Source organism: Lepidochelys kempii, chromosome 23 (genome assembly GCF_965140285.1).
Source record: "Lepidochelys kempii isolate rLepKem1 chromosome 23, rLepKem1.hap1, whole genome shotgun sequence".
Taxonomy (NCBI): Eukaryota; Metazoa; Chordata; order Testudines; family Cheloniidae; genus Lepidochelys; species Lepidochelys kempii.
Window position 1 is genome coordinate 16484753 of NC_136402.1, and position 25647 is coordinate 16510399.

Sequence of the window (25647 nt, forward strand, 5' to 3'; positions counted from 1 at the left end):
CTTGCCTGTCTTTGACTGCCCCCTAGATCAGGATCTCCTGCCCCCCCCCCGTGCCTGGGCTCCCTGGGGTGTCGTCCCCCCGCCCCTTGCTGTTCAAGCGAGTCTGGGTCTGAGCCGGGCCCCAGGTGCGGCCAGGGAGGATGCTGCTGATCTCGCTCCAAGAAATCCCCCCCCCTGCCCCGCAATGGGGTTGGCCTGCGGGACTCCCCGCCACTGGCCATGGAGGCCCCGAGTACTGGGGGGGGGGAGGTTGAACCCAGAGCAGTGGGACCATGAGGGTGCTGCAGGACACACACCCCCCCCCCGCAGCCTGGAGGGGGGGCTTTGCTCCTGCCCCTTTTTCCTCTCCCCCACCCGCTCTCAATGTGTGTGCGGGGGGGGGGGGTGAATGAGCTGGGCTGTGAAGGGGGGGCGAGAGCGCAGGAGCAGGGCGGGGGGGGCGGGCTCTGACAGCCGTGAACACACCGGGGGGGGAGGTGCGAGTGCACAGGCGTCCTGCACCCGCCCGCAACTCCGGGCACGCGCGTGCAAACACGCACCCGGCCCCACGTGCGCGCAGGCACATCCCCCCCCCGCCGTTCCCCCCCCAGGCTCCCCATCGCCCCCCCCGCAACGTGGGGCGGGGCCGGTGCGTGAAGATGGCAGCGCTGAGCAGCGAGCCGCTGGGGCTGGAGCGGGGTAAGGGGGCAGGTGCAAGGGGGCCGGGCCAGGTGGGGCTGCAGTGGGAAAAGGGGGGGTGGGGCAGGTGGTGGCTGATGCATCTGGGGTGTGGGGTGATATGGGGGTCAAGGCAGGAGTTAGCTGTGGGGGGCAATGGGGGGGCAGAGCACATGGTGGCTGGGGGTCAGGGCAGGAGTTAGCTGTGGGGGTGATATGGGGGGCAGTGCAGGTAGTGGCTGGGGGTCAGGGCAGCAGTTAGCTGGGGGGGTGATATGGGGGGGTCAGGTGGTAGCTGGGGTCAGGGCAGGTGTTAGCTGTGGGGGGTGGTGGGGGGTCAGGGCAGGAGTGTGATGGGGGGGTTTGGGAGGTCATGGCAGGTGGGGGGTGATGGGGGTCAGGGCAGGAGTTAGCTGTGGGGGGTGATGTGGGGGGCAGAGCAAGAGTGTGATGGGGGCGATGGGAGGTCATGGGCAGGTGGGGGGCGATGGGGGTCAGGGCAGGAGTTAGCTGTGGGGGTGATTGGGGGGGTCAGGGCAGGAGTTAGCTGTGGGGGGTGATGTGGGGGGCAGAGCAGGAGTGGGATGGGGCGATGGGAGGTCAGGGCAGGTGGGGGGCGATGGGGGTCAGGGCAGGAGTTAGCTGTGGGGGGGTGATGTGGGGGGCAGAGCAGGAGTGGGATGGGGGTGATGGGGGTCAGGGCAGGAGTTAGCTGTGGGGGGTGACGTGGGGGGGCAGAGCAGGAGTGGGATGGGGCGATGGAGGTCAGGGCAGGTGGGTGGGCGATGGGGGTCAGGGCAGGAGTTAGCTGTGGGGGTGATTGGGGGGGTCAGGGCAGGAGTTAGCTGTGGGGGGTGATGTGGGGGGCAGAGCAGGAGTGGGATGGGGGCGATGGAGGTCAGGGCAGGTGGGGGGCGATGGGGTCAGGGCAGGAGTTAGCTGGGGGGGGGTGATGTGGGGGGCAGAGCAGGAGTGGGATGGGGGCGATGGGAGGTCAGGGCAGGTGGGGGGCGAAGGGGGTCAGGGCAGGAGTTAGCTGTGGGGGGGTGATGTGGGGGGCAGAGCAGGAGTGTGATGGGGCGATGGGGGTCAGGGCAGGAGTTAGCTGTGGGGGGGTGATGTGGGGGGCAGAGCAGGAGTGTGATGGGGCGATGGGAGGTCAGGGCAGGTGGGGGGCGATGGGGGTCAGGGCAGGAGTTAGCTGGGGGGGTGATTGGGGGGTCAGGGCAGGAGTTAGCTGTGGGGGGTGATGTGGGGGGCAGAGCAGGAGTGGGAGTGGGGCGATGGAGGTCAGGGCAGGTGGGGGGCGATGGGGGTCAGGGCAGGAGTTAGCTGGGGGGGTGATGTGGGGGGCAGAGCAGGAGTGGGATGGGGCGATGGAGGTCAGGGCAGGTGGGGGGCGATGGGGGTCAGGGCAGGAGTTAGCTGTGGGGGGGTGATGTGGGGGGGCAGAGCAGGAGTGGGATGGGGGCGATGGGAGGTCAGGGCAGGAGTTAGCTGTGGGGGGTGACGTGGGGGGCAGAGCAGGAGTGGGATGGGGGCGATGGGAGGTCAGGGCAGGAGTTAGCTGTGGGGGGTGACGTGGGGGGCAGAGCAGGAGTGGGATGGGGGCGATGGGGGTCAGGGCAGGAGTTAGCTGTGGGGGGGGTGATGTGGGGGGCAGAGCAGGAGTGGGATGGGGGCGATGGGAGGTCAGGGCAGGAGTTAGCTGTGTGGGGGGGTGATGTGGGGGGCAGAGCAGGAGTGGGATGGGGGCAATGGGAGGTCAGGGCAGGAGTTAGCTGTGGGGGTGATTGGGGGGGGTCAGGGCAGGAGTTAGCTGTGGGGGGTGATGTGGGGGGCAGAGCAGGAGTGGGATGGGGGCGATGGGAGGGTCAGGGCAGGTGGGGGGTGATGGGGGTCAGGGCAGGAGTTAGCTGTGGGGGGGTGATGTGGGGGGCAGAGCAGGAGTGGGATGGGGGCGATGGGAGGTCAGGGCAGGTGGGGGGCGATGGGGGTCAGGGCAGGAGTTAGCTGTGGGGGGGTGATGTGGGGGGCAGAGCAGGAGTGGGATGGGGGCGATGGGAGGTCAGGGCAGGTGGGGGGCGATGGGGGTCAGGGCAGGAGTTAGCTGTGGGGGGTGATTGGGGGGGTCAGGGCAGGAGTTAGCTGTGGGGGGGGTGATGTGGGGGGCAGAGCAGGAGTGGGATGGGGCGAGTGGGAGGTCAGGGCAGGTGGGGGGCGATGGGGGTCAGGGCAGGAGTTAGCTGTGGGGGGGGTGATGTGGGGGGCAGAGCAGGAGTGGGATGGGGGCGATGGGAGGTCAGGGCAGGAGTTAGCTGTGGGGGGTGACGTGGGGGGCAGAGCAGGAGTGGGATGGGGCGATGGGAGGTCAGGGCAGGTGGGGGGCGATGTGGGGTTGATGGGGGGGTCAGGGCAGGTGTTCGATGTGGGGCAGCAGCAGGCAGTGAGTGGTGGGGGGTTCTCCCTGCCCCCTTTGTTGACCCCCCCACCCTGTGGCAGACGTGGCGCGCGCCGTGGAGCTGCTGGAGCGGTTGCAGCGAAGTGGGGAGCTGCCCCCCACAAGCTGCAGGCTTTGCAGCGGGTTCTGCAGAGCAAGTTTTGTTCGGCCATTCGCGAGGTGAGACCCGACCCCGGGACCCCTCTGGGCCACAGCACCCCACATCCGCCCCTGCACCCCCACATCCGCCCTGCACCCCCACATCCGCCCCGCACCTGAAACCCCCGTACTGCTTGCACCCCTTGTTCATTCTCTGCACCCCCAGACCCTCACAATCCTCCAGGCCGCCTCAAAACGTCTCTGGGACCCCCCCTGCTCTGCACCCCCAGTCCCCCTCCCCCTCTAAGAGGGTCCTGCAGTTCAAGACCTGCTTGTCCCTCTGGGAGACAAGACCCACCCGAGCCCCAGCCCCGGTCACCCCCCCAGGGGGTTGCACCCCCCCCACCACGCCCACCCCGACCCCGCTGGGGATCCCTGACAATGACCCTCCATGTTCCTGCAGGGGCCTTGTCTCCTGCTGGGACCCCCCAAGCCCTGAATCACCTGAGAGCCCAGTGCCCTGGCTGCACCCCCTTTGCCCCCGCCCCCATCTCCCCCAACCCGGCAATCGCCCGGACTCCTGGGTTCTCCCCGAGACCTCGCCTTCTCCCCCGGTCTCCTCCCCCAGGTCTATGAGCAGCTCTAAGCTCTATGACACGCTGGAGATCGCGGGCAGCGCCGAGATCCGGGCCCACGCCACAGCCAAGGTACGGCCCCCCCCCCGGGGAACCCCCAACCCCCGAGAGCCGGGCCTGGGTACCGCCCCCCCCCAGGACCCCTACCCCCTGAGATCTGGGCCTAGGTACGGCCCCGCCTGGGTACCCCCCACCCACGAGAGCCGGGCCTGGGTACCCTCCCCCAGGACCTCCCCACCCCCGAGAGCCGGGCCTGGGTACCGCCCCCCCCCCCAGGACCCCCTACCCCCTGAGATCTGGGCCTAGGTACGGCCCCGCCTGGGTACCCCCCACCCACGAGAGCCGGGCCTGGGTACCCTCCCCCAGGACCTCCCCACCCCCGAGAGCCGGGCCTGGGTACCGCCCCCCCCCCAGGACCCCCTACCCCCTGAGATCTGGGCCTAGGTACGGCCCCGCCTGGGTACCCCCCACCCACGAGAGCCGGGCCTGGGTACCCTCCCCCAGGACCTCCCCACCCCCGAGAGCCGGGCCTGGGTACCCGCCCCCCCCTCAGGACCCCCTACCCCCTGAGATCTGGGCCTAGGTACGGCCCCGCCTGGGTACCCCCCGCCCACGAGAGCCGGGCCTGGGTACCCTCCCTCAGGACCTCCCCACCCCCCGAGAGCCGGGCCTGGGTACTGCCCCCCCCCGGGAAGCCCCCACCCCAGAGATCTGGGCCTGGGTATGCCCCCCCCACCCACGAGAGCTGGGCCTGGGCACCACCCCCCCCAGGACCTCCCCACCCCTGAGAGCCAGGCCTGGGTACCCGCGCTCCCCCCCGGGGACTCCCCCCCCCCCATGAGAGCCAGGCCTAGGTACTGCCCCCCTTGGGCGCCCCCCCTGAGCGCCCTGCGTCTGTGCCCCCAGGCCACGGTGGCGGCGTTCGCGGCGAGCGAGGGTCACGCCCACCCCCGGGTGGTGGAGCTGCCCAAGACGGAGGAGGGGCTTGGCTTTAACATCATGGGGGGCAAGGAGCAGAACTCCCCCATCTACATCTCCCCGCGTCATCCCCGGCGGCGTCGCCGACCGGCACGGGGGGCTCAAGCGGGGGGACCAGCTGCTGTCCGTCAACGGCGTGGTGAGCAGGGGGGACTGTGGGGGGTGGCGGGGGGAGGGGACATGTGGGGGGTGATGGGGGGCACTGGCATGGGGGGGTACTGGGAGGGGACATGGAGGGTTGATGGGGGGCACTGGCATGGGGAGGGGACACGGGGGGGGACATGGGGAGCGGGGGGGTGCAGGAGGGCTGGGGGGGCGGCGTGGGAGGGGCCATAGGGGTGATGGGGGGCTGAGCGTGGAGGGGGCCGCGCCCTGAGCCCCGTGTGTGCGTGCGGGGGGCAGAGCGTGGAGGGGGAGCAGCACGAGAAGGCCGTGGAGCTGCTGAAGGCGGCGCAGGGGACGGTGAAGCTGGTCGTTCGCTACACGCCCAGGGTGCTGGAGGAGATGGAGGCCCGGTTCGAGAAGATGCGCACGGCCCGCCGGCGCCAGCAGCATCCCAGCTACTCGTAAGGGCCCCCCCAGAACGCCCTGTGCCCCCCAGTGTCCCCTGCGCCCCCCAGTGTCCCCCCAGAACGCCCTGCGCCCCCCAGTGTCCCCCCAGAACGCCCTGCGCCCCCCAGTGTCCCCCCAGAACACCCTGCGCCCCCCAGTGTCCCCTGTGCCCCAGTGTCCCCCCAGAACGCCCTGCGCCCCCCAGTGTCCCCCCACGCCCCCAGAACGCCCTGTGCCCCAGTGTCTCCCTGCGCCCCCCAGAACACCCTGCGCCCCCCCAGTGTCCCCTGTGCCCCAGTGTCTCCCCGCGCCCCCCAGAACGCCCTGCGCCCCCCAGTGTCTCCCCGGAGCCCCCAGAATGCCCTGCGCCCCCCAGTGTCCCCTGTGCCCCAGTGTCTCCCCACACCCCCCAGAACGCCCTGTGCCCCCCCAGTGTCCCCCCACGCCCCCAGAATGCCCTGCGCCCCCCCAGTGCCCCCCCAGAACGCCCTGCACCCCCCAGTGTCTCCCCGCAGCCCCCAGAATGCCCTGCACCCCCCGTGTCCCCCCAGAACGCCCTGCGCCCCCCCAGTGTCCCCTGTGCCCCAGTGTCCCCCCAGAACGCCCTGTGCCCCCCTGTGTCTCCCCGCAGCCCCCAGAACACCCAGTGTCCCCCCAGAACACCCTGTGCCCCCCAGTGTCCCCCCAGAACGCCCTGCGCCCCCCAGTGTCGCCTGCGCCCCCCAGTGTCCCCCCAGAACGCCCTGCGCCCCCCAGTGTCCCCCCAGAACGCCCTGCGCCGCCCCAGTGTCCCCCAGAACGCCCTGCGCCCCCCAGTGTCCCCTGTGCCCCAGTGTCTCCCCACACCCCCCAGAACGCCCTGTGCCCCCCCAGTGTCCCCTGCGCTCCCCAGTGTCCCCCCAGAACGCCCTGTGCCCCCCCAGTGTCTCCCCGCAGCCCCCAGAATGCCCCTGCTGGTGCCAACAGCACCCCAGCTACTCGTAAGGGCTCCCCTGTGCCCCAGTGTCCCCCCACACCCGCCAGAATGCCCTGCACCCCCCCAGTGTCCCCTGTGCCCCCCAATGTCTCCCCGTACCCCCCAGAATGCCCCTGCCGGTGCCAACAGCACCCCAGCTACTCGTAAGGGCCCCCCCGTGCCCCTTTGTACCCCCCAGTGCCCCCCGTGTCCCCTGTGGCCCCCAAACACCCTGTGCCCCCCAGAACCTCCCACCACCACCGGAAGCCACACAGCTACTCGTAAGGGCCACAGAGCCCCCATCCCCTCCAGAATCCCCCCAAGCACCCCAGCTACTCGTAAGGCCCCCCGACCCCCCAGTGCCACGAGCAGCACCCCAAAAAATCCCTCCATGCCCCCCAAATCTGCTTTGCTTCCCTGGTCTGACGAAAGCCCACTCTGTTCTCTCCCCAGGTCTCTGGAGTCGCGGGGATAGCGTCCGTCTCGTCCCACGCTGGGGAGGTCGGGGGCCCCCAGGCCCAGCCCCCCAAAGATTCCCCCCCTCCCCCCCAGTTTTCGTGTGTAGCTGGGTCTATTTATCCGGCCCGCGCCGGCCCCGCCGTGAACCGTATTTATTCCCTTATTTAAAGCTGACCCCTGTGTGTGAGCCAGGGTGAATCCGCCCACTGGCCAGGCTCCGCGAAACGACCCCCAAGTTGGTGGGGGGCGGTGAGGGGCATCCTGGCTTAGGGGCGGGGAAGGGGAATGCTGGAGAAATTCACTCCCCCTCCCGCCCCAAACCACCCACCTTACAGGATTCTCCTTCACTTCCTGTCCCAAATTCTTGTGCATCTTTGCCCCCGCGCCCCACCCCAGAGGGGCTGCGTTCCAGCCTGTTAGGATGCAGTTCCGTGAGTGGCCACCAGGTGGCGACTTTGCTGCTTGACTGGGGGGTGGGCGCGACACTGACACTGGGCTTCATGGTGCGTTGGGTGTTGGTGCCCCTCACTCCCGACCCGCAGCCCCCGGCTAGCCTGGCCCTGGCCTTTCCAAGGCAGGGGGAACAGAGACGGGGGGGGGCTGGGCTCCCCTCCCCTCCCGCCTCCCAGATGGGCTGGGGGGAGGGGGGCGCGGGAAATGACCTTGGGAATCGGGGACACGCCCCTCCCCCAGGAGTGAGTCACCCCCTCAAGTCAGTGTTTCTGGTTTGGCTGCTGGGTCTGCCAGGGAAAGACGGGGGTGAAATTCCCAGAGAGGGAGTCAGAGGGTGGGGCTGGGAGCCAGGACTCCTGGGTTCTCTCCCCAGCCCTGGGAGGGGAGGGGGGGTCCTAGTGGGTGACTCCCACTCCCCGCCCCTGCTGTCCGTCCCTCCTCTCCCCTTGCCGGGAACGTTCGTGCCCTTTGCCGTGGCTCCTGATTGTGCTGGGGGAAAGGGGGCTCCTGAGCGTGAATAAAGCGATGCGAGTGAGTCTGCGAGGTGCGTGTCTGTGTCCTTTGTGCCTCGGCCCCGGCGCTGGGGCTCCCGTCTCAAGGAGGACGGTGGTAAATTGCAGAGGGGCCGGAGAAGGATGCGAGGGCCGGAAGACCTGCCTGGATGCTGGACAGATTCAGGCGGGAAAAGAGGTGGATTGACCCCCACGACCCGATCCGCCGGGGACCTGATCCTGGGGAGACAAGCCGGCTCCCCCACTTGGCGACATTTCCGGGGCGCCGGCTCTGATCTGGCCCCAGGGCTGGGGGACCGGCTCAGGGGGGCAGGAAGTGGGACATGAGAGTTGGCTGAAAGCCGGGGGAGGGGGGTTGCTCCTGAATTCATGGGCTCCCCTCCCCGCAATGCTCGGATCGATCTGGAGTCCAAGCCTGGCCCTCCCACCACCGTGGTGGCTTGTCCCTGCCTCGCATCCCCGGCCTGGCTTGGCGATGCCTGGAACAGCTGTCACGGATGGACGCAGGTTTGCTCCTGCATTTATAGATGGCTGCTGCGTCCGATGCAGCTCGCAGGCCAGATGCCGCCTTTGCATCCGCACCGGTGAGGTGTGGGCTGTGTTTTGGCCCGTTGCAGATTTCAGGGTGGCGCGATGGGACCGCATGGTGCAGGTGCGGTTGAGTGCAAGCTCCTCGGGCAATGCATGGCCTTCCCAGCGGGCCCAGTTGCACGTTGGAGCGTTGCATGAATTGCTGCATTTTCTCCCCGGCGCTCTGCCGCCCCGGTGAACCGTGACGCGAGGGCGCCTGGGTGAACCCGCTGCTCCACGTTGCCGACAGTTGTCGCGTCTTTCTGGGGCGGGGCAGTTTGCTGCCCTGCCGGCTTGTTCTCTGGGGTGTCTCTGCGGCTTCTGGCATTGCTGGGGGCTGGGACGTGTCACCAGGTTGCATGCACTGCTGCATGTCTCATGGTGGTTTGCAGCAGTTCATGCAACGTGGAGAAATGAGCACGTTCGGGTGAGGCAGGCAAATGCATTTCTCTGCGGGGCATCAGATGGCGCATTTCTCTGGGCTGCCAGGATGGTGCCTTTCCCCGGGGGTTGGGGCATGTTTTAGGGGTGCACGGTTTGGTGCCTTTCCCTGGGGGTTGGTGCATTTCCCGGGGGGGGTGCGGAATAGGGGCCTTTCCCTGGGGGTTGGTGCATTTCTCGGGGTTGGTGCATTTCCCGGGGGGTGCGGAATAGGGGCCTTTCCCTGGGGGTTGGTGCATTTCTCGGGGGTTGGTGCATTTCCCGGGGGGTGCGGAATAGGGGCCTTTCCCTGGGGGTTGGTGCATTTCTCGGGGGTTGGTGCATTTCCCGGGGGGGTGCGGAATAGGGGCCTTTCCCTGGGGGTTGGTGCATTTCTCTGGGGTTGGTGCATTTCCACAGGGGTTGAGGGTTGGTGCTTTTCTCTGGCCGTTGATGGATTTCTCCCGACTTTGTGCATTTCTTGGGGGCGCAGGGTTGGTGCATTTCCCCGGCAGCTGATGCATTTCCCTGGGCTTGGTGCATTTCTCGGGAGTTCAGGGGTTGGTGCATTTCCCTGCAGGATGGTGCATTTCTCAGGGGGTTGGTGCATTTCTCGGGGGGTTGGAGCATCCCCCCCCCCCCCCCCCCAACGGCCAGGCTTCTCGCGCCCGCCGCACACCGGATGACATCATCCTGAAAGCGAGCCCCGCCCCCGCCCTTTCTCATTGGCTCCCCCGCCCGGCAGCCCCTCCGCCATTGGCCGCCGGGCCCGGCCGCTCGGAGCCGCCCCCTCCCACCCCCGCGACTGGGCGGGGCCTCGCGGCAGCCCCGGACTCTGCCGGGCTCCCGTTGGCCGGGCGGCGCGTCACTCAGGGCTCCCTTAAAGGGGCCGGCGCCGGTGGGGCGGGGTGGGGGGCGGCGCGGAGGGCCGGGAGCCGCGTCCGGCGGGGCTCCGGCAGCGCGGGGCGGGGGAGGGGCGCGACCCCCGGGCGTCCGCCGGCTCCGGCTCCGCAGCATCGGCACCGGCCGCCGCAGGTACCGGCGCCCCCCCCCATCTATGCACCCATCCCCCCTCCCCAGGCACCCCCCCTAGCCATGCACCCCCACCCATCCCCCCTGCCCTGCACCCCCCGCCCTGCATCTCCACCCATCCCCCCTCCCCAGGCACCCCCCTAGCCATGCACCCCCACCCATCCCCCCTGCCCTGCACCCCCCCGCCCTGCATCTCCACCCATCCCCCCTCCCCAGGCACCCCCCTAGCCATGCACCCCCACCCATCCCCCCTGCCCTGCACCCCCCCGCCCTGCATCTCCACCCATCCCCCCTCCCCAGGCACCCCCCTAGCCATGCACCCCCACCCATCCCCCCTGCCCTGCACCCCCCCGCCCTGCATCTCCACCCATCCCCCCTCCCCAGGCACCCCCCTAGCCATGCACCCCCACCCATCCCCCCTGCCCTGCACCCCCCCGCCCTGCATCTCCACCCATCCCCCCTCCCCAGGCACCCCCCTAGCCATGCACCCCCACCCATCCCCCCTGCCCTGCACCCCCCGCCCTGCATCTCCACCCATCCCCCCTCCCCAGGCACCCCCCTAGCCATGCACCCCCACCCCATCCCCCCTGCCCTGCACCCCCCCGCCCTGCATCTCCACCCATCCCCCCTCCCAGGCACCCCCCTAGCCATGCACCCCCCACCCATCCCCCCTGCCCTGCACCCCCCGCCCTGCATCTCCACCCATCCCCCCTCCCCAGGCACCCCCCTAGCCATGCACCCCCACCCATCCCCCCTGCCCTGCACCCCCCGCCCTGCATCTCCACCCATCCCCCCTCCCCAGGCACCCCCCTAGCCATGCACCCCCACCCATCCCCCCTGCCCTGCACCCCCCCTGCCCTGCATCTCCACCCATCCCCCCTCCCCAGGCACCCCCCTAGCCATGCACCCCCACCCATCCCCCCTGCCCTGCACCCCCCGCCCTGCATCTCCACCCATCCCCCCTCCCCAGGCACCCCCTTAGCCATGCACCCCCACCCATCCCCCCCCGCCCTGCACTCCCTGAGCCCATCCCCCCTCCCCTTGCCACCCCTTAGCCATGCATCCTCCCCCCTGCACCCTCCCCGCCCTGCACCCCCACCTATCCCCCCCGCCCTGGACCCCCCAGCCCATCCCCCCTCCCCCTGCACCCCCTAGCCATACACCCCGGCCCCTTCATCCCCCCTGCCCTGTATCTCCACCCATCCCCCCTGCCCTGGCCCCCCTAGCCCATCCCCCTGCCCCCCTAGCCATGCACTCCTGCCCCTTCATGCCCTCTGCCCTGCATCTCCACCCATCCCCCCTCCCCAATCCCCCCGCATCTGCACCCATCCCCCCTGCACCCCCCCCGCCCATCCCCCTCCCCAGGCACGGACCCCTCCCCTTCCACCTGCATCCCCCAGCCCGTCTCCCCTGCCTGCCCCCCTAGCCTGCACATGCCCTCCCCTTCCACCTGCATCCTCCCCCCCCCGCACGCACCCCTCTCCCTGCCGCAGGTAGGAGCTGGTCCAGGGCCCCCCCCATCCTCCTGCTCCGGCCTCCGCAGCATCCGACCGGCAGCCACTGCAGGTAGGAGCTGGCAGGCCCCTAGTGCCCCCCCCAGCCCCTGTGTCCGCCCCCTCCCACTCCCCCAGCCCCTGTGTCCACTCCCCCTGCCCCCCTCCTGCTCTCCCAGCCCCTGTGTGCGCCCCTCTACCTGACCCCTGCAAACCCCCCCACACCCAGCCCCTGCCTGGCCCCCTGCACCCCGGCCCCTGCGTGCGCCCCCCTGCCTGGCTCCCCCCCACTCCTCCAGGCCCTGCGTGCACCCCCCTGCCTGGCCCCTGCCAACCCAGGCCCCTGCCTGGCCCCCTGCTCCCCAGCCCCTGCGTGCGCCCCCCTGCCTGGCTCCCCCCACTCCTCCAGGCCCTGCGTGCACCCCCCTGCCTGGCCCCCTGCTCCCCGGCCCCTGTGTGCGCCATCCCTGCGTGCACGTCCCTGCTCCCCCGGCCCCACTGCTCCCCAGCCCCTGCATGCGTCCCCCTCCCCACACCCCTGCATGCACCCCGCCCGCCTGGTCCCTCGTTCCCCAGCACTACCCCACACCCATGCATGCGGTGCCTGGCTCCCCCAGACCCTGCCAGTTCCCCCCAGCACCTGGTGCACCCTGCCCCCTAGCCTGACCCTCCCTCTGCCTGCGCCCCCCTTCCTCCCCCTGTCCGCACCCAGCCGCAGGTGTGACCTGCAACCCTGCCCCCGCCCCACATCTTCCTGTCCCGGCCTCCCGAGCCCCCACCCCAGGTACTGGATGGGCGAGCCCCCAGGACAGCCCCCATCCCTGTGTCCCCTCACCTGTGCCTGCCATCCCCTGCCCAGCTGCCCCCCTCAGCCACCCACTCCTTCCCTGTCATACCGTCCCCCCCACCTTCTCCGTCCCCCTGCCAACACCCCTGCCCCCCTCTCTGCTTCATTCCCCCCTGTTCTCTGACTCCCACCCTCTGTCCTCAGTCCACCACCCTCACCACGCCTGGGGGCCCTGTGTCTCCCCCCCCCATGGATGGGGGGGCTGGATCTCCCCATGTTCCTGGGGGAACTCCTCTGTCCCCTTCCAGGAGTTCACCCCCAAAATCCATGGGTGAGGGGGCAGGGCAGCTGGACTGTGGGGCTCGGGGGGGGGGGAATCCCAGCTGAACCTGCAGGTGGGGGGGCATGCTTCAGGGGGGCTGGACAGCTCTTCCGTCCCTTCCCCCAACTACACTGTCTTCCTGGGGGGCAGGGAGAGCCCCCCCAGATTTTCTCTTCACTCTGGTGGGTCAGAGCTGCCCCCTCCCCACCCCCACAGCTCCATCCCCAGTCTGTGGGGCACAAACCGCCTGACACCCCCACAGCTGGGTGCATGACGGGGCTGCAGGGTCTGGCCCAGCGGGGCCCTGGCATGTGTGTGCCCGGCCCGGACGCCGTGGGTGCCACCTGGGCCGGGCTGCTCTGTGCGAGCCCAGCTGGTGCGTGGCGGGCACGTGACCGCACACGCCAACACACATGTGTTGGGGGTGGCTGGGACCCCCTCCCCCCCCCCCCCCCAGACGTTGACGTGGTTTCCCCGGTCAGGGCCATGGGGGGAGAAGGGGTTTGGCACGAGGGCCCGTGAGAGGCGTGTCGGGGCGTGTGTTGGCGTGTCGGGGCCGTGTGTTGGCGTGTGTCTGAGCCGGGGGGGGGCGGGGGGCACCAGTCCTGTCGCTGTCTATAAATATCCCAGACGCGGCGTCTGCGGGCGCAGGCCCTGCAGCTGGGGGGAGGGGGCACTGGGTGTGTTTGTGTGTTGGGTTATTGCCTGTTGCCCGGGTGTTGCAGCCTGTTTGGGTGTTGCACTGTCGCCTTGTGTCGGTCGTGTGGTGTGTGGTGTGTTGCCGTGGGGGTGTAGCGCTGGGGGTGGGTGTTGTGTTGTGTGGTGTGTTGCCGTGGGGGTGGGTGTTGCGTTGCGTCGGTAGCACATTGGGCTGTAAGTTGGGGTGTGCGTGCGCGCGTGTGTGTTGTGCGGTTGCACCGTGGCTGTGTGTCGCGTTGTGTCGGGACCGAGTGGTGCTCTGTGTGTGGTCCAGTGTTGTGTTGTGTGTGCGCGTAGCGCTGTGTGTTGTGTTGTGTTGGGAGCGGGTGTTGCATTGCACTGTTGCATGGTGGACGGGTGTTGCACCGTGGCTGCGAGTTGCATTGTGACGGGAGCGGGTGATGCTGTGTGCATGGCCCAGGGTTGCATTTGTGTGTGTGATGCACTGTGTCGGGAGTGGGTGGTGCTGTGTGTGTTGTGTTGCACTGTTGCATTGTATGTCATGTTGTGCTGGGAGCGGGGGGTGCTCTGTGTGTTGCATTGCAGTGCTGCATTGTGTCTGTAGCATGTGGTGTTGTGTCTGTTACTGTGTGTGTGTCGTACTGTTGCATTGTGGATGGGTGTTGCACTGTGGCCCGGTGTCGCGTTGTGTCGGGAGTGGGTGAGGGCGGGCGCGTGGCCCGGTGTCGCGTTGTCGGGAGCGGGTGAGGCCGGGCGCATGGCCCGGTGTCGCGTTGTGTCGGGAGCGGGTGAGGCCGGGCGCGTGGCCCGGTGTCGCGTTGTGTCGGGAGCGGGTGAGGCCGGGCGCGTGCCCCGGTGTCGCGTTGTCGGGAGCGGGTGAGGGCGGGCGCGTGGCCCGGTGTCGCGTTGCGTCGGGAGCGGGTGAGGGCGGGCGCGTGGCCCGGTGTCGCGTTGTCGGGAGCGGGTGAGGGCGGGCGCGTGGCCCGGTGTCGCGTTGTCGGGAGCGGGTGAGGGCGGACGCGTGGCCCGGTGTCGCGTTGCGTCGGGAGTGGGTGAGGGCGGGCGCGTGGCCCGGTGTCGCGTTGCGTCGGGAGTGGGTGAGGCCGGGCGCGTGGCCCGGTGTCGCGTTGCGTCGGGAGTGGGTGAGGCCGGGCGCGTGGCCCGGTGTCGCGTTGCGTCGGGAGTGGGTGAGGCCGGGCGCGTGGCCCCGTGTCGCGTTGCGTCGGGAGCGGGTGAGGCCGGGCGCGTGGCCCGGTGTCGCGTTGTGTCGGTGAGTGGGTGAGGCCGGGCGCGTGGCCCCGTGTCGCGTTGTCGGGAGCGGGTGAGGCCGGGCGCGTGGCCCCGTGTCGCGTTGTCGGGAGCGGGTGAGGCCGGGCGCGTGGCCCCGTGTCGCGTTGTCGGGAGCGGGTGAGGCCGGGCGCGTGGCCCCGTGTCGCGTTGTCGGGAGCGGGTGAGGGCGGGCGCGTGGCCCGGTGTGGCGTTGTCGGGAGCGGGTGAGGGCGGGCGCGTGGCCCGGTGTGGCGTTGTCGGGAGCGGGTGAGGGCGGGCGCGTGGCCCGGTGTCGCGTTGTCGGGAGCGGGTGAGGGCGGGCGCGTGGCCCCGTGTCGCGTTGTCGGGAGCGGGTGAGGGCGGGCGCGTGGCCCCGTGTCGCGTTGTCGGGAGCGGGTGAGGGCGGGCGCGTGGCCCCGTGTCGCGTTGTCGGGAGCGGGTGAGGGCGGGCGCGTGGCCCGGTGTCGCGTTGTCGGGAGTGGGTGAGGGCGGGCGCGTGGCCCGGTGTCGCGTTGTGTCGGGACTGGGTGAGGGCGGGCGTGTGGCCCGGTGTCGCCTTGCGTTGGGAGCGGGTGAGGGCGGGCGCGTGGCCCCGTGCCGCGTTGTCGGGAGCGGGTGAGGGCGGGCGCGTGGCCCCGTGTCGCGTTGTCGGGAGCGGGTGAGACCGGGCGCGTGGCCCCGTGTCGCGTTGTCGGGAGCGGGTGAGGGCGGGCGCGTGGCCCGGTGTCGCGTTGTGTCGGGAGTGGGTGAGGGCGGGCGTGTGGCCCGGTGTCGCGTTGTGTCGGGAGCGGGTGAGGGCGGGAGCGTGGCCCGGTGTTGCGTTGTCGGGAGTGGGTGAGGGCGGGCGCGTGGCCCCGTGTCGCGTTGTGTTGGGAGCGGGTGAGGGCGGGCGCGTGGCCCGGTGTCGCGTTGCGTCGGGAGTGGGTGAGGGCGGGCGCGTAGCCCCGTGTCGCGTTGCGTCGGGAGCGGGTGAGGCCGGGCGCGTGGCCCGGTGTCGCGTTGCGTCGGGAGCGGGTGAGGCCGGGCGCGTGGCCCGGTGTCGCGTTGCGTCGGGAGCGGGTGAGGCCGGGCGCGTGGCCCCGTGTCGCGTTGCGTCGGGAGCGGGTGAGGCCGGGCGCGTGGCCCGGTGTCGCGTTGCGTCGGGAGCGGGTGAGGCCGGGCGCGTGGCCCCGTGTCGCGTTGCGTCGGGAGCGGGTGAGGCCGGGCGCGTGGCCCCGTGTCGCGTTGCGTCGGGAGCGGGGGAGGCGGGGCGCGTGGCCCGGCGTTGCGTTGTGTCGGGAGAGGGTGAGGGCGGGCGTGTGGCCCGGTGTCGCGTTGTGTCGGGAGCGGGTGAGGCCGCGCGCGTGCCCCGTGTCGCGTTGTGTCGGGAGCGGGTGAGGCCGCGCGCGTGGCCCCGTGTCGCGTTGTGTCGGGAGCGGGTGAGGGCGGGCGCGTGGCTCGGTGTCGCGTTGTCGGGAGCGGGTGAGGGCGGGCGCGTGGCTCGGTGTCGCGTTGTCGGGAGCGGGTGAGGGCGGGCGCGTGGCCCGGTGTCGCGTTGCGTCGGGAGCGGGTGAGGGCGGGCGCGTGGCCCGGTGTCGCGTTGTGTCGGGAGTGCGTGAGGGCGGGCGCGTGGCCCGGTGTCGCGTTGTCGGGAGTGCGTGAGGGCGGGCGCGTGGCCCGGTGTCGCGTTGTCGGGAGTGCGTGAGGGCGGCCGCGTGGCCCCGTGTCGCGTTGTCGGGAGCGGGTGAGGGCGGGCGCGTGGCCCCGTGTCGCGTTGTGTCGGGAGCGGGTGAGGGCGGGCGCGTGGCCCCGTGTCGCGTTGTGTCGGGAGCGGGTGAGGGCGGGCGCGTGGCCCGGTGTCGCGTTGTGTCGGGAGTGGGTGAGGCCCGGCGCGTGGCCCGGTGTCGCGTTGTGTCGGGAGTGGGTGAGGGCGGGCGCGTGGCTCGGTGTCGCGTTGTCGGGAGCGGGTGAGGGCGGGCGCGTGGCCCGGTGTCGCGTTGTCGGGAGCGGGTGAGGGCGGGCGCGTGGCCCGGTGTCGCGTTGCGTCGGGAGCGGGTGAGGGCGGGCGCGTGGCCCGGTGTCGCGTTGTGTCGGGAGGGGGTGAGGGCGGGCGCGTGGCCCGGTGTCGCGTTGTGTCGGGAGTGCGTGAGGGCGGGCGCGTGGCCCGGTGTCGCGTTGTCGGGAGTGCGTGAGGGCGGCCGCGTGGCCCCGTGTCGCGTTGTCGGGAGCGGGTGAGGGCGGGCGCGTGGCCCCGTGTCGCGTTGTGTCGGGAGCGGGTGAGGGCGGGCGCGTGGCCCCGTGTCGCGTTGTGTCGGGAGCGGGTGAGGGCGGGCGCGTGGCCCGGTGTCGCGTTGTGTCGGGAGTGGGTGAGGCCCGGCGCGTGGCCCGGTGTCGCGTTGTGTCGGGAGTGGGTGAGGCCGGGCGCGTGGCCCGGTGTCGCGTTGTGTCGGGAGTGGGTGAGGCCGGGCGCGTGGCCCGGTGTCGCGTTGTGTCGGGAGTGGGTGAGGCCGGGCGCGTGGCCCGGTGTCGCGTTGTGTCGGGAGTGGGTGAGGCCGGGCGCGTGGCCCGGTGTCGCGTTGTGTCGGGAGTGGGTGAGGCCGGGCGCGTGGCCCGGTGTCGCGTTGTGTCGGGAGTGGGTGAGGGCGGGCGCGTGGCCCGGTGTCGCGTTGTGTCGGGAGTGGGTGAGGGCGGGCGCGTGGCCCGGTGTCGCGTTGTGTCGGGAGTGGGTGAGGGCGGGCGCGTGGCCCGGTGTCGCGTTGTGTCGGGAGTGGGTGAGGGCGGGCGCGTGGCCCGGTGTCGCGTTGTGTCGGGAGTGGGTGAGGGCGGGCGCGTGGCCCGGTGTCGCGTTGTCGGGAGTGGGTGAGGCCCGGCGCGTGGCCCGGTGTCGCGTTGTGTCGGGAGTGGGTGAGGGCGGGCGCGTGGCCCGGTGTCGCGTTGTGTCGGGAGTGGGTGAGGGCGGGCGCGTGGCCCGGTGTCGCGTTGTGTCGGGAGTGGGTGAGGGCGGGCGCGTGGCCCGGTGTCGCGTTGTGTCGGGAGTGGGTGAGGGCGGGCGCGTGGCCCGGTGTCGCGTTGTGTCGGGAGTGGGTGAGGGCGGGCGCGTGGCCCGGTGTCGCGTTGTGTCGGGAGTGGGTGAGGCCGGGCGCGTGGCCCGGTGTCGCGTTGTGTCGGGAGGGGGTGAGGCCGGGCGCGTGGCCCGGTGTCGCGTTGTGTCGGGAGGGGGTGAGGGCGGGCGCGTGGCCCGGTGTCGCGTTGTGTCGGGAGTGGGTGAGGGCGGGCGCGTGGCCCGGTGTCGCGTTGTCGGGAGTGGGTGAGGCCCGGCGCGTGGCCCGGTCTCGCGTTGTGTCGGGAGGGGGTGAGGGCGGGCGTGTGGCCCGGTGTCGCGTTGTGTCGGGAGTGGGTGAGGGCGGGCGCGTGGCCCGGTGTCGCGTTGTCGGGAGTGGGGGAGCTTTTACTCCTTATAATGAACCTTATAATGAACCTCCCCCCCAGTGTTTATGTGGGAGCGGGCCGAGCTGGCCACGCTGCCCCACAAAAACCCACAGCGGGGCCTTGGGCCCGATGTGGGGGGTACGATTTATAGGAATTACTGAGATAGTTTTAAATTCATGTGTTTTTTTAGTGAGGGACCTCCCCCCCCCCTTCTATGCCCCACCGAAACTTAGGGAGAGAACCCAGGCGTCCTGGCGCCCAGCCCACCCTGGTCTAACCACTAGACCCTCCTCCCCTCCCAGCGCTGGGATAGAACCCAGACATCCAAGTTCTGTCTCATTCTTTCTCCCCCCCCTTGTTCCCTCCCCCCGCCAGTAGGTCGGGGCACTGAGCCCCCCCGCCCAGCCCCCCCCCCCGCGGCGCCCCCCCCCCCCCGGGGCCTGCCCCGCCCCCCCCAGGCAGGATGATGTGCGAAGTGATGCCCACCATCAGCGAGGACAGCCGCCGGGGCTCGGCCTACGGGCCCGAGGACGCCAACTTCGAGCAGCTGATGGTCAACATGCTGACGGAGCGGGAGCGGCTGCTGGAGACGCTGCGGGACACGCAGGACAGCCTGGGCACGGCCCAGCTCCGGCTCCGCGAGCTGGCCCACGAGAAGGAGTCGCTGCAGAGACAGCTGAGCATCGCCTTGCCCCAGGTCAGCGCCCGGCGGAGGGCTGCGGGGCGGGAGCGAGGGGCACCGGCAGGGCTGGGGGGGCGGGGGGCTGCGGGGCGGGAGCGAGGGGCACCGGCAGGGCTGGGGGGGCTGCGGGGCGGGAGCGAGGGGCACCGGCAGGGCTGCGGGGGCAAGTCTGGGCTAGCAGGGGGTTATGGGGCGGGAGTGAGGGGCACTGGCAGAGGTTGGCCAGTACAGCGTAGACCAGCCCTGCCAGCCGGGCAAGCTCCCGCAGCGGCAGAATCGTGTCTGTGCCAGGGTGGATGCGGGCAGAGGTCGGGCGGTAATGCCGCCCTGCCCACCCCAGCCATGCCAGCGACTCCGCGGCTCCGCTCCCCCCGCCGATCCCCTCACCGCTGTCGGGGCCGGGATGTAGGCGGCAGGGTCTAGTGGTTAGCGAGCTGGAAAGACCTGCAGGATTGAGCCCCGCGGGGTCCAGCCCGTACCCCTGTCCTCGGGGTGGTTTGGTGGGACGCTGAGCTCAGGATCAGCCACCAGCCCCACCCCGGACGACGTGCCCATCCCGTCTGGGGCGTGGGCGGCGGGGGTCGAGCCCCGGGTAGGGAACAGGTTGATCTGTCGTTGGATTCGCTAGGGAGCCGGTACCTGGGTTGGCGGGAACGTCCATCCCTGTGGGGACGGGGACCTGGCTGGCGACGCGGGTCTCGCCTGGCTTTTTGTCACCCAGCTTTGGTTTCCCGAGACGGCTCCTGTGCCCACTGGACAGGTGGGACCCGGTCCCACGCTGCTGGGCCGGCGGAGGATGCAGGTAACGCTGGGAGGGCGGATGGGACGTGACGCCCGGGGAGGCGACAGCTGCGTCGTGGTGCGAGGACTGGCTGTTCCAGCAGAGCTGTTCCCGGTCTTGGTTCGCTCCCTCCGGCTGGCCGCTGGGCTGAGGGCAGCCCGCGGAGGGGAGGCTGTGACGAAGCAGCGGTTTCCTGTAAAGTTTGTGTCACACCTAGGCGTGCCTCAGTTTCCCTCCGTGCGTTGCCTTGCTCCCCAAGCGGGATGTGAAAAGGTTAACGCAGGGCCAGAGGGGTGGCTCAAACCCAAACCAGCAGGTTCCAGCGAGACAAAGAGACGCCCCAAGGACCGGACGCTCCAGGAGGGTGCCCGGCGGGCAAGACCTGGGAAGGGAGCTGGAGAACCGGGGCTCAGGGACTGGAAGTGGGGCGCCCGTTTCGGAGGAGCTTGGACCTGTTAGACAAAGGCGGGGACAGAATGGGAGCCGGAGGCCGACCCAGCTTGGCCTGGCCCGGCCCATCACGGTGCTAGATCACGGGTCAAACTCTGCCTGTCGGTGCCAACCCGCGGAGCAGGTGCCGGCTTGGCCACATCTCACTCCGGGACGGCGGGGATGACCGGGTTGAACCGTGGGCCGAACACGGCCCGCCCAAGCGGTGGCTGGCTCAGTGCTCCGGCCTTGGGCAGCTTCTCTAAATCTTCGGGGTTGGTAAGAGCCTGGGCCGGAGCCAGGCCCCCTCGAGGGCTGTTTTGGTGGCGAGTTGGAATAGAGCCGCGGCTTTCATGGTTCAAAACCAGGCGTGGTTTTCGAGCTCGGCGTAAAGGCCACGGCGAGTTTTGTGCCTCTCTCGGCCTGTCCCGGTATGGAAAGAGCCGCTCGGGGTGGTCCGAAGAAACGGGACTGGTGCCGCAGCAGGCCGGGCCGAGCCATCCCATAACACGTCCTCGGGGAGATGCTGGAACCTGGCCGGGGCGTCCGGTTGGCCGAAGGGCATCAGGGCCAGGTGAAACTGGCCGTGGTGGGTCCTCGGCGCCGTTCTCCGTCCATCACCTGCCCTGATCCCCCGTGGGCCTGGCCGGGTGAATATCGGGGCAGTATTCGCCGCGGGTCCTCTGATTCTCCTGGCTTGGCCCCGACACGGCAGCGGGTTCCCTGTCTCCGCCGGCGGGACGCCGAGGATCCGCGGGAACGGGGCGAGTTTTCCCGGGGACGGACGTCCCCCGAGGTGTGGTGTGACACTCCTGGCGGAGCCCGGCCTACGCCCCGTGCCGGGTGTGAGATCCGGCCTTCGAGCCGACCCGTCCTCTCGCAAACTGCTCGGCTGCATCTAGCCGAGCCTCCGACGGTCCCCTGGGGGCCCGGGTCCATCTTGCCGGCCCGGTGAGGGTCAGCGGTAGCTGGTCCCGTGTGCCCCCATCCCAGCACCCTGCAGGTGACTGCTGATCCCAGGGGTGCGGTCGCTGACCCTGGGTCCGTCGTGCCTTCGATCTCAAGCTGGTTCCGTAGCAAACGAGGCGACGGTTCGTTAAAGGAAGCTGGCGAGTTGTCTCCGGGGGGGGAAAGGGGGCACGCGACTGTGGCTGTTGGTGGGAGCTGGCCCCAGCGGGAGCCGGGTTCGAGACCTGCTTGATCCCACCCACCCACACTGAGAGCACGCTTGTCTGGCCGTGCCCCAGCCCGGTGCAGATACTCGGGGGCAGGGGGAGGCTCAGTGTCTCCCCATGTTTTGCCCCTTCCGATTCCCCCCCGCCCCCCAAACTGCCAGGGTTTTGGCCCCTCGGTCCCTGGGCCGTTCCCTGCAGTTATGGGGCTGATCGGATTCCTGGGCCCGGGGGGGGTAGACAGGGGCTGTGCTGGGAGGGGGGATGATGCGTGGCGGGGGGAGCACAGGCAGGGCTGGGGGCAGTTTTCTGGCTTGGGGGGGGGCAGAGGCAGGGCAGGGGGGTGGGGGAGGCTCCCTGTGGGCCCAGGATAAAGTGCAGCTGGAATTTTGCCAAGCGGTTTTTAACCCTGCAGTGTGTCGTCCCGTCCCCCCCCGTCTGTCCGTCCATGCCCCCCACCCCACCCCCCCAGGAGTTCGCGGCGCTGACCAAGGAGCTGAACGCCTGCCGGGAGCAGCTGCTGGAGCGGGAGGAGGAGATTTCAGAGCTGAAAGCCGAGCGCAATAACACACGGGTGAGGGGGGTTCCCCCCCCAGGGTCCGTCCATCCGTTCCCACCTCCCTGGCGGGGGGGGGGGGGGCAATGTCCGAGTCTGTCCATCCGTGGTTGATTCCTGGGGGGGGGGGGTGTCTGTCAGTCCATGTTGCAGCTGGGGGAGGGGGGGGGTTATTCCGTGGTGCGGCCAGGGGGGAGGCCAGGGGGAGGCGGGTCCGTCCGTCCGTCCCTCAACCCCCCCACCCCCCCGCAGCTGCTGCTGGAGCACCTGGAGTGCTTGGTGTCGCGGCACGAGCGGTCGCTCCGCATGACCGTGGTGAAGCGCCAGGCCCAGTCCCCGGCCGGCGTCTCCAGTGAGGTCGAGGTGCTGAAGGCTCTGAAGTCCCTCTTCGAGCACCACAAGGCCCTGGATGAGAAGGTGGGGGGGGGCATGGCTGGGGGGGGCTCGGGGTGTGGGTGGGGGCCTGGTTGGGGGTAGGGAGTTGGGCTTTTGGGGGGGTCTGGTTGGGCGCTGGGGTGGGGGTGGGGGTCTGGCTGGGGGGAGGGTCGGGCTCTGGGGGGGCCTGGTTGGGCAGTCAGGATCTAGGTGTGATGGGGGGCATGGGGGTTGGGCTCTGGGGTGTGGGTGGGGGGAGGGCGTTGGGCTCGGGAGGGGGCTGGTCTGATCACAGCCCACTCCCCCCCCCCCCCCTTTGCAGGTCCGGGAGCGGCTGCGGGTGGCCCTGGAGCGGGTCGCGGTGCTGGAGGAGGAGCTGGAAATGTCCAACCAAGAGGTATGGGCACCCGGGGGGGCGGGAGGGGGCCAGCACCCCCTGCCTAAAGCTGAATGAGTTGTGGGCGGGGGGGGGGGCACTCCCAGCCCAGGGCACTGCTGCGGGGAAGCTCGCAGCACCCAGGAGTCCCCTGGGTGGGGGGAGGGGCATGGCACTGCTGGGGAAGTTCACGGCTCTGATGTCTCCCCCGCCAGTCCCTGTCCTTGCGGGAGCAGCTCGCCCGGCGTCGGTCCGGCCTCCAGGACGTGCCGAAGGAGGGGGACGCCCCGACCTGTGTGAGAGGGGCCCGGGGGAGCGGTGGGGGGAGGTTCTGGGGGGAGCTGGGGCTCAAGGGGGAGTATTGGGGGGGTGGGGCTGGGCGGGGGAGCGCTTGAGGGCTGGAGATATTGGGCAGGCTCTGGGGGGGTCTGGGGGACTCAGTGGGAGGTGTGGGGATGCTGGGGATGTTGGGGGGGGCTCAGGGTTCTTTGGGGGGGGCCCCCGCGCCCCTAACATCTCCCCCCCCGCAGACGGCGGTGGCAGCGGCGAACGGGGCGGGGCCCCCTGAGGGGGGGGCGGGGCGGGAGCCGGAGGAGCTGCTCGAGCGCCAGCGGGAGGAGCTGGCCCAGCTGCGGGACCGGCTCCGGCTTCTCTGCCGGCAGCTGGCGGAGTTGGAGGAGGAGCGGGCGGCCGCCCGGCGCGACCTGGCCAAGGCCCAGGAGGGCAACGCCAAGCTGCAGCGTGACCTCAAGGAGGTGAGCCGCCCCCCCCCCCCCCCGAACCCCTTCCAGGCCCAAGAGCCCCCCAGGATCCTCGCCCACAAGGCAGGGAGCCCCCCACCCCCGGGCTCATCCGCCGGGGGCAGGGACCCCTTAAGCCACTGGAGCCCCCAGAGTCCCCCTGGGGCATCAGGGCTGGCCCTGGCTTGGGGAGGGGGGGGAATCTGTCAGGCCCCCCCCAACCACTCCAGCTGCCCCCCCTCCACCCGCCAGGCTCTGGCGCAGCGGGAGGACATGGAGGAGCGGATCACCACGCTGGAGAAACGGTACCTGAGTGCCCAGCGCGAAGCCACGTCTCTGCACGACGCCAACGACAAGCTGGAGAGCGAGCTGGCCTGCAAGGAGTCGCTGTACCGCCAGGTCAGGGCCCCCCCACTGCCCCCCGAACCCCCTGGAATCCTCCCCCCATGTGCCCTGCCAGGAGTCGCTGTACCGCCAGGTCAGAGCCCCCCCAGGGCCCCCCGCTGCCCCCCGAACCCCCTGGAATCCTCCCCCCGCCATGTGCCCTGCCAGGAGTCGCTGTACCGCCAGGTCAGAGCCCCCCAGGGCCCCCCCGCTGCCCCCCCAAACTCCCTGGAATCCTCCCCCCGCCATGTGCCCTGCCAGGAGTCGCTGTACCGCCAGGTCAGAGCCCCCCAGGGCCTCCCCGCTGCCCCCCGAACCCCCTGGAATCCTCCCCCCGCCATGTGCCCTGCCAGGAGTTGCTGTACCGCCAGGTCAGAGCCCCCCCAGGGCCCCCCCACTGCCCCCCAAACCCCTGGAATCCTCCCCCCACCATGTGCCCTGCCAGGAGTCGCTGTACCGCCAGGTCAGAGCCCCCCCAGGGCCCCCCCGCTGCCCCCCAAACCCCTGGAATCCTCCCCCCCCCATGTGCCCTGCCAGGAGTCGCTGTACCGCCAGGTCAGAGCCCCCCCAGGGCCCCCCCACTGCCCCCCAAACCCCTGGAATCCTCCCCCCACCATGTGCCCTGCCAGGAGTCGCTGTACCGCCAGGTCAGAGCCCCCCCAGGGCCCCCCCGCTGCCCCCCAAACCCCTGGAATCCTCCCCCCGCCATGTGCCCTGCCAGGAGTCGCTGTACCGCCAGGTCAGAGCCCCCCAGGGCCCCCCCGCTGCCCCCCAAACCCCTGGAATCCTCCCCCCCCATGTGCCCTGCCAGGAGTCGCTGTACCGCCAGGTCAGAGCCCCCCCAGGGCCCCCCCGCTGCCCCCCAAACCCCCTGGAATCCTCCCCCCGCCATGTGCCCTGCCAGGAGTCGCTGTACCGCCAGGTCAGGGCCCCCCCCTGCTGCCCCCCGAACCCCCTGGAATCCTCCCCCCGCCATGTGCCCTGCCAGGAGTCGCTGTACCGCCAGTTCAGAGCCCCCCCAGGGCCCCCCCGCTGCCCCCCAAACCCCTGGAATCCTCCCCCCGCCATGTGCCCTGCCAGGAGTCGCTGTACCGCCAGGTCAGAGCCCCCCCAGGGCCCCCCGCTGCCCCCCAAACTCCCTGGAATCCTCCCCCCGCCATGTGCCCTGCCAGTCGCTGTACCGCCAGTTCAGAGCCCCCCCAGGGCCCCCCCGCTGCCCCCCAAACCCCTGGAATCCTCCCCCCGCCATGTGCCCTGCCAGGAGTCGCTGTACCGCCAGGTCAGAGCCCCCCCAGGGCCCCCCCGCTGCCCCCCAAACCCCCTGGAATCCTCCCCCCGCCATGTGCCCTGCCAGGAGTCGCTGTACCGCCAGGTCAGGGCCCCCCCCTGCTGCCCCCCGAACCCCCTGGAATCCTCCCCCCGCCATGTGCCCTGCCAGGAGTCGCTGTACCGCCAGGTCAGAGCCCCCCCAGGGCCCCCCCGCTGCCCCCCAAACCCCTGGAATCCTCCCCCCCCATGTGCCCTGCCAGGAGTCGCTGTACCGCCAGGTCAGAGCCCCCCCAGGGCCCCCCCGCTGCCCCCCAAACCCCCTGGAATCCTCCCCCCGCCATGTGCCCTGCCAGGAGTCGCTGTACCGCCAGGTCAGGGCCCCCCCCTGCTGCCCCCCGAACCCCCTGGAATCCTCCCCCCGCCATGTGCCCTGCCAGGAGTCGCTGTACCGCCAGTTCAGAGCCCCCCCAGGGCCCCCCCGCTGCCCCCCAAACCCCTGGAATCCTCCCCCCGCCATGTGCCCTGCCAGGAGTCGCTGTACCGCCAGGTCAGAGCCCCCCCAGGGCCCCCCCCGCTGCCCCCTGGAATCCCCCCCCATGTGCCCTGCCAGGAATCGCTGTACCGCCAGGTCAGAGCCCCCCCAGGGCCCCCCCGCTGCCCCCCCAAACTCCCTGGGACCCCCCCAATGTGCCCTGTAAGGAGTCACTGTACCGCTAGGTCAGAACCCCCCCAGAGGCCCCCCTGCTGTCCCCAGAACCCCCCTGGGACCTCCCCCATGTGCCCTGCAAGGAGTCGCTGTACCGCCAGGTCAGAGCCCCCTCACTGTCCCCCCCAGGGCCCCCCACAACCCCTTGGGATCCCCACTTCCACCAGAGCCCCCCAGGGTCCCCCAGTATTCCAAGCAAGGAGTCGCCGTACTGCCAGATGCCTGCCCCCCCACCCGCAAGCAGAAGTTCTTAGGGCTGGACTAATCCTGGGGGGGGGTGTCTCTGACTCTTGGTGCCCCCCCAGAGCGAGGAGAAGGGGCGGGGGGCTGTGGGGGGGGTCTCTAACTCTCGGTGCCCCCCCAGAGCGAGGAGAAGGGGTGGGGGGCTGTGGGGGGGTCTGTGACTCTCGGTGCCCCCCAGAGCGAGGAGAAGGGGCGGGGGGCTGTGGGGGGGGTCTCTGACTCTCGGTGCCCCC

The 25647-nt window shown here is 70.9% G+C and overlaps 2 protein-coding genes across 6 annotated transcripts in view; both read left to right on the plus strand.

The window, feature by feature from the left end:
• The first annotated feature begins 463 nt into the window (after positions 1-463).
• Positions 464-6880, plus strand: LIN7B (lin-7 cell polarity scaffold B). Its single transcript, XM_078850170.1, is given in 9 exon segments — positions 464-678; positions 3160-3216; positions 3219-3277; positions 3825-3836; positions 3838-3903; positions 4738-4869; positions 4871-4948; positions 5212-5375; positions 6770-6880. Coding segments are annotated over 9 exon segments (630 nt in total). The 5' UTR covers positions 464-638; the 3' UTR covers positions 6792-6880.
• A 2846-nt stretch (positions 6881-9726) lies between these two features.
• The window catches only part of PPFIA3 (PPFI scaffold protein A3), a 31004-nt gene continuing 15083 nt past the window's right edge, over positions 9727-25647 (plus strand). For 2 of the 5 annotated variants that reach the window (XM_078849950.1, XM_078849949.1), the window contains exons 1-7: positions 18077-18398; positions 21238-21339; positions 21574-21738; positions 22019-22093; positions 22288-22368; positions 22603-22827; positions 23065-23211. In XM_078849950.1, the coding sequence (XP_078706076.1) occupies positions 18165-18398; positions 21238-21339; positions 21574-21738; positions 22019-22093; positions 22288-22368; positions 22603-22827; positions 23065-23211 (1029 nt within the window). In that variant the 5' untranslated portion in view covers positions 18077-18164. Of the gene's footprint in view, positions 9766-17681; positions 18399-21237; positions 21340-21573; positions 21739-22018; positions 22094-22287; positions 22369-22602; positions 22828-23064; positions 23212-25647 lie in introns of those variants that run through there. The other 3 variants (XM_078849952.1, XM_078849948.1, XM_078849951.1) reach the window with 3 other exon arrangements.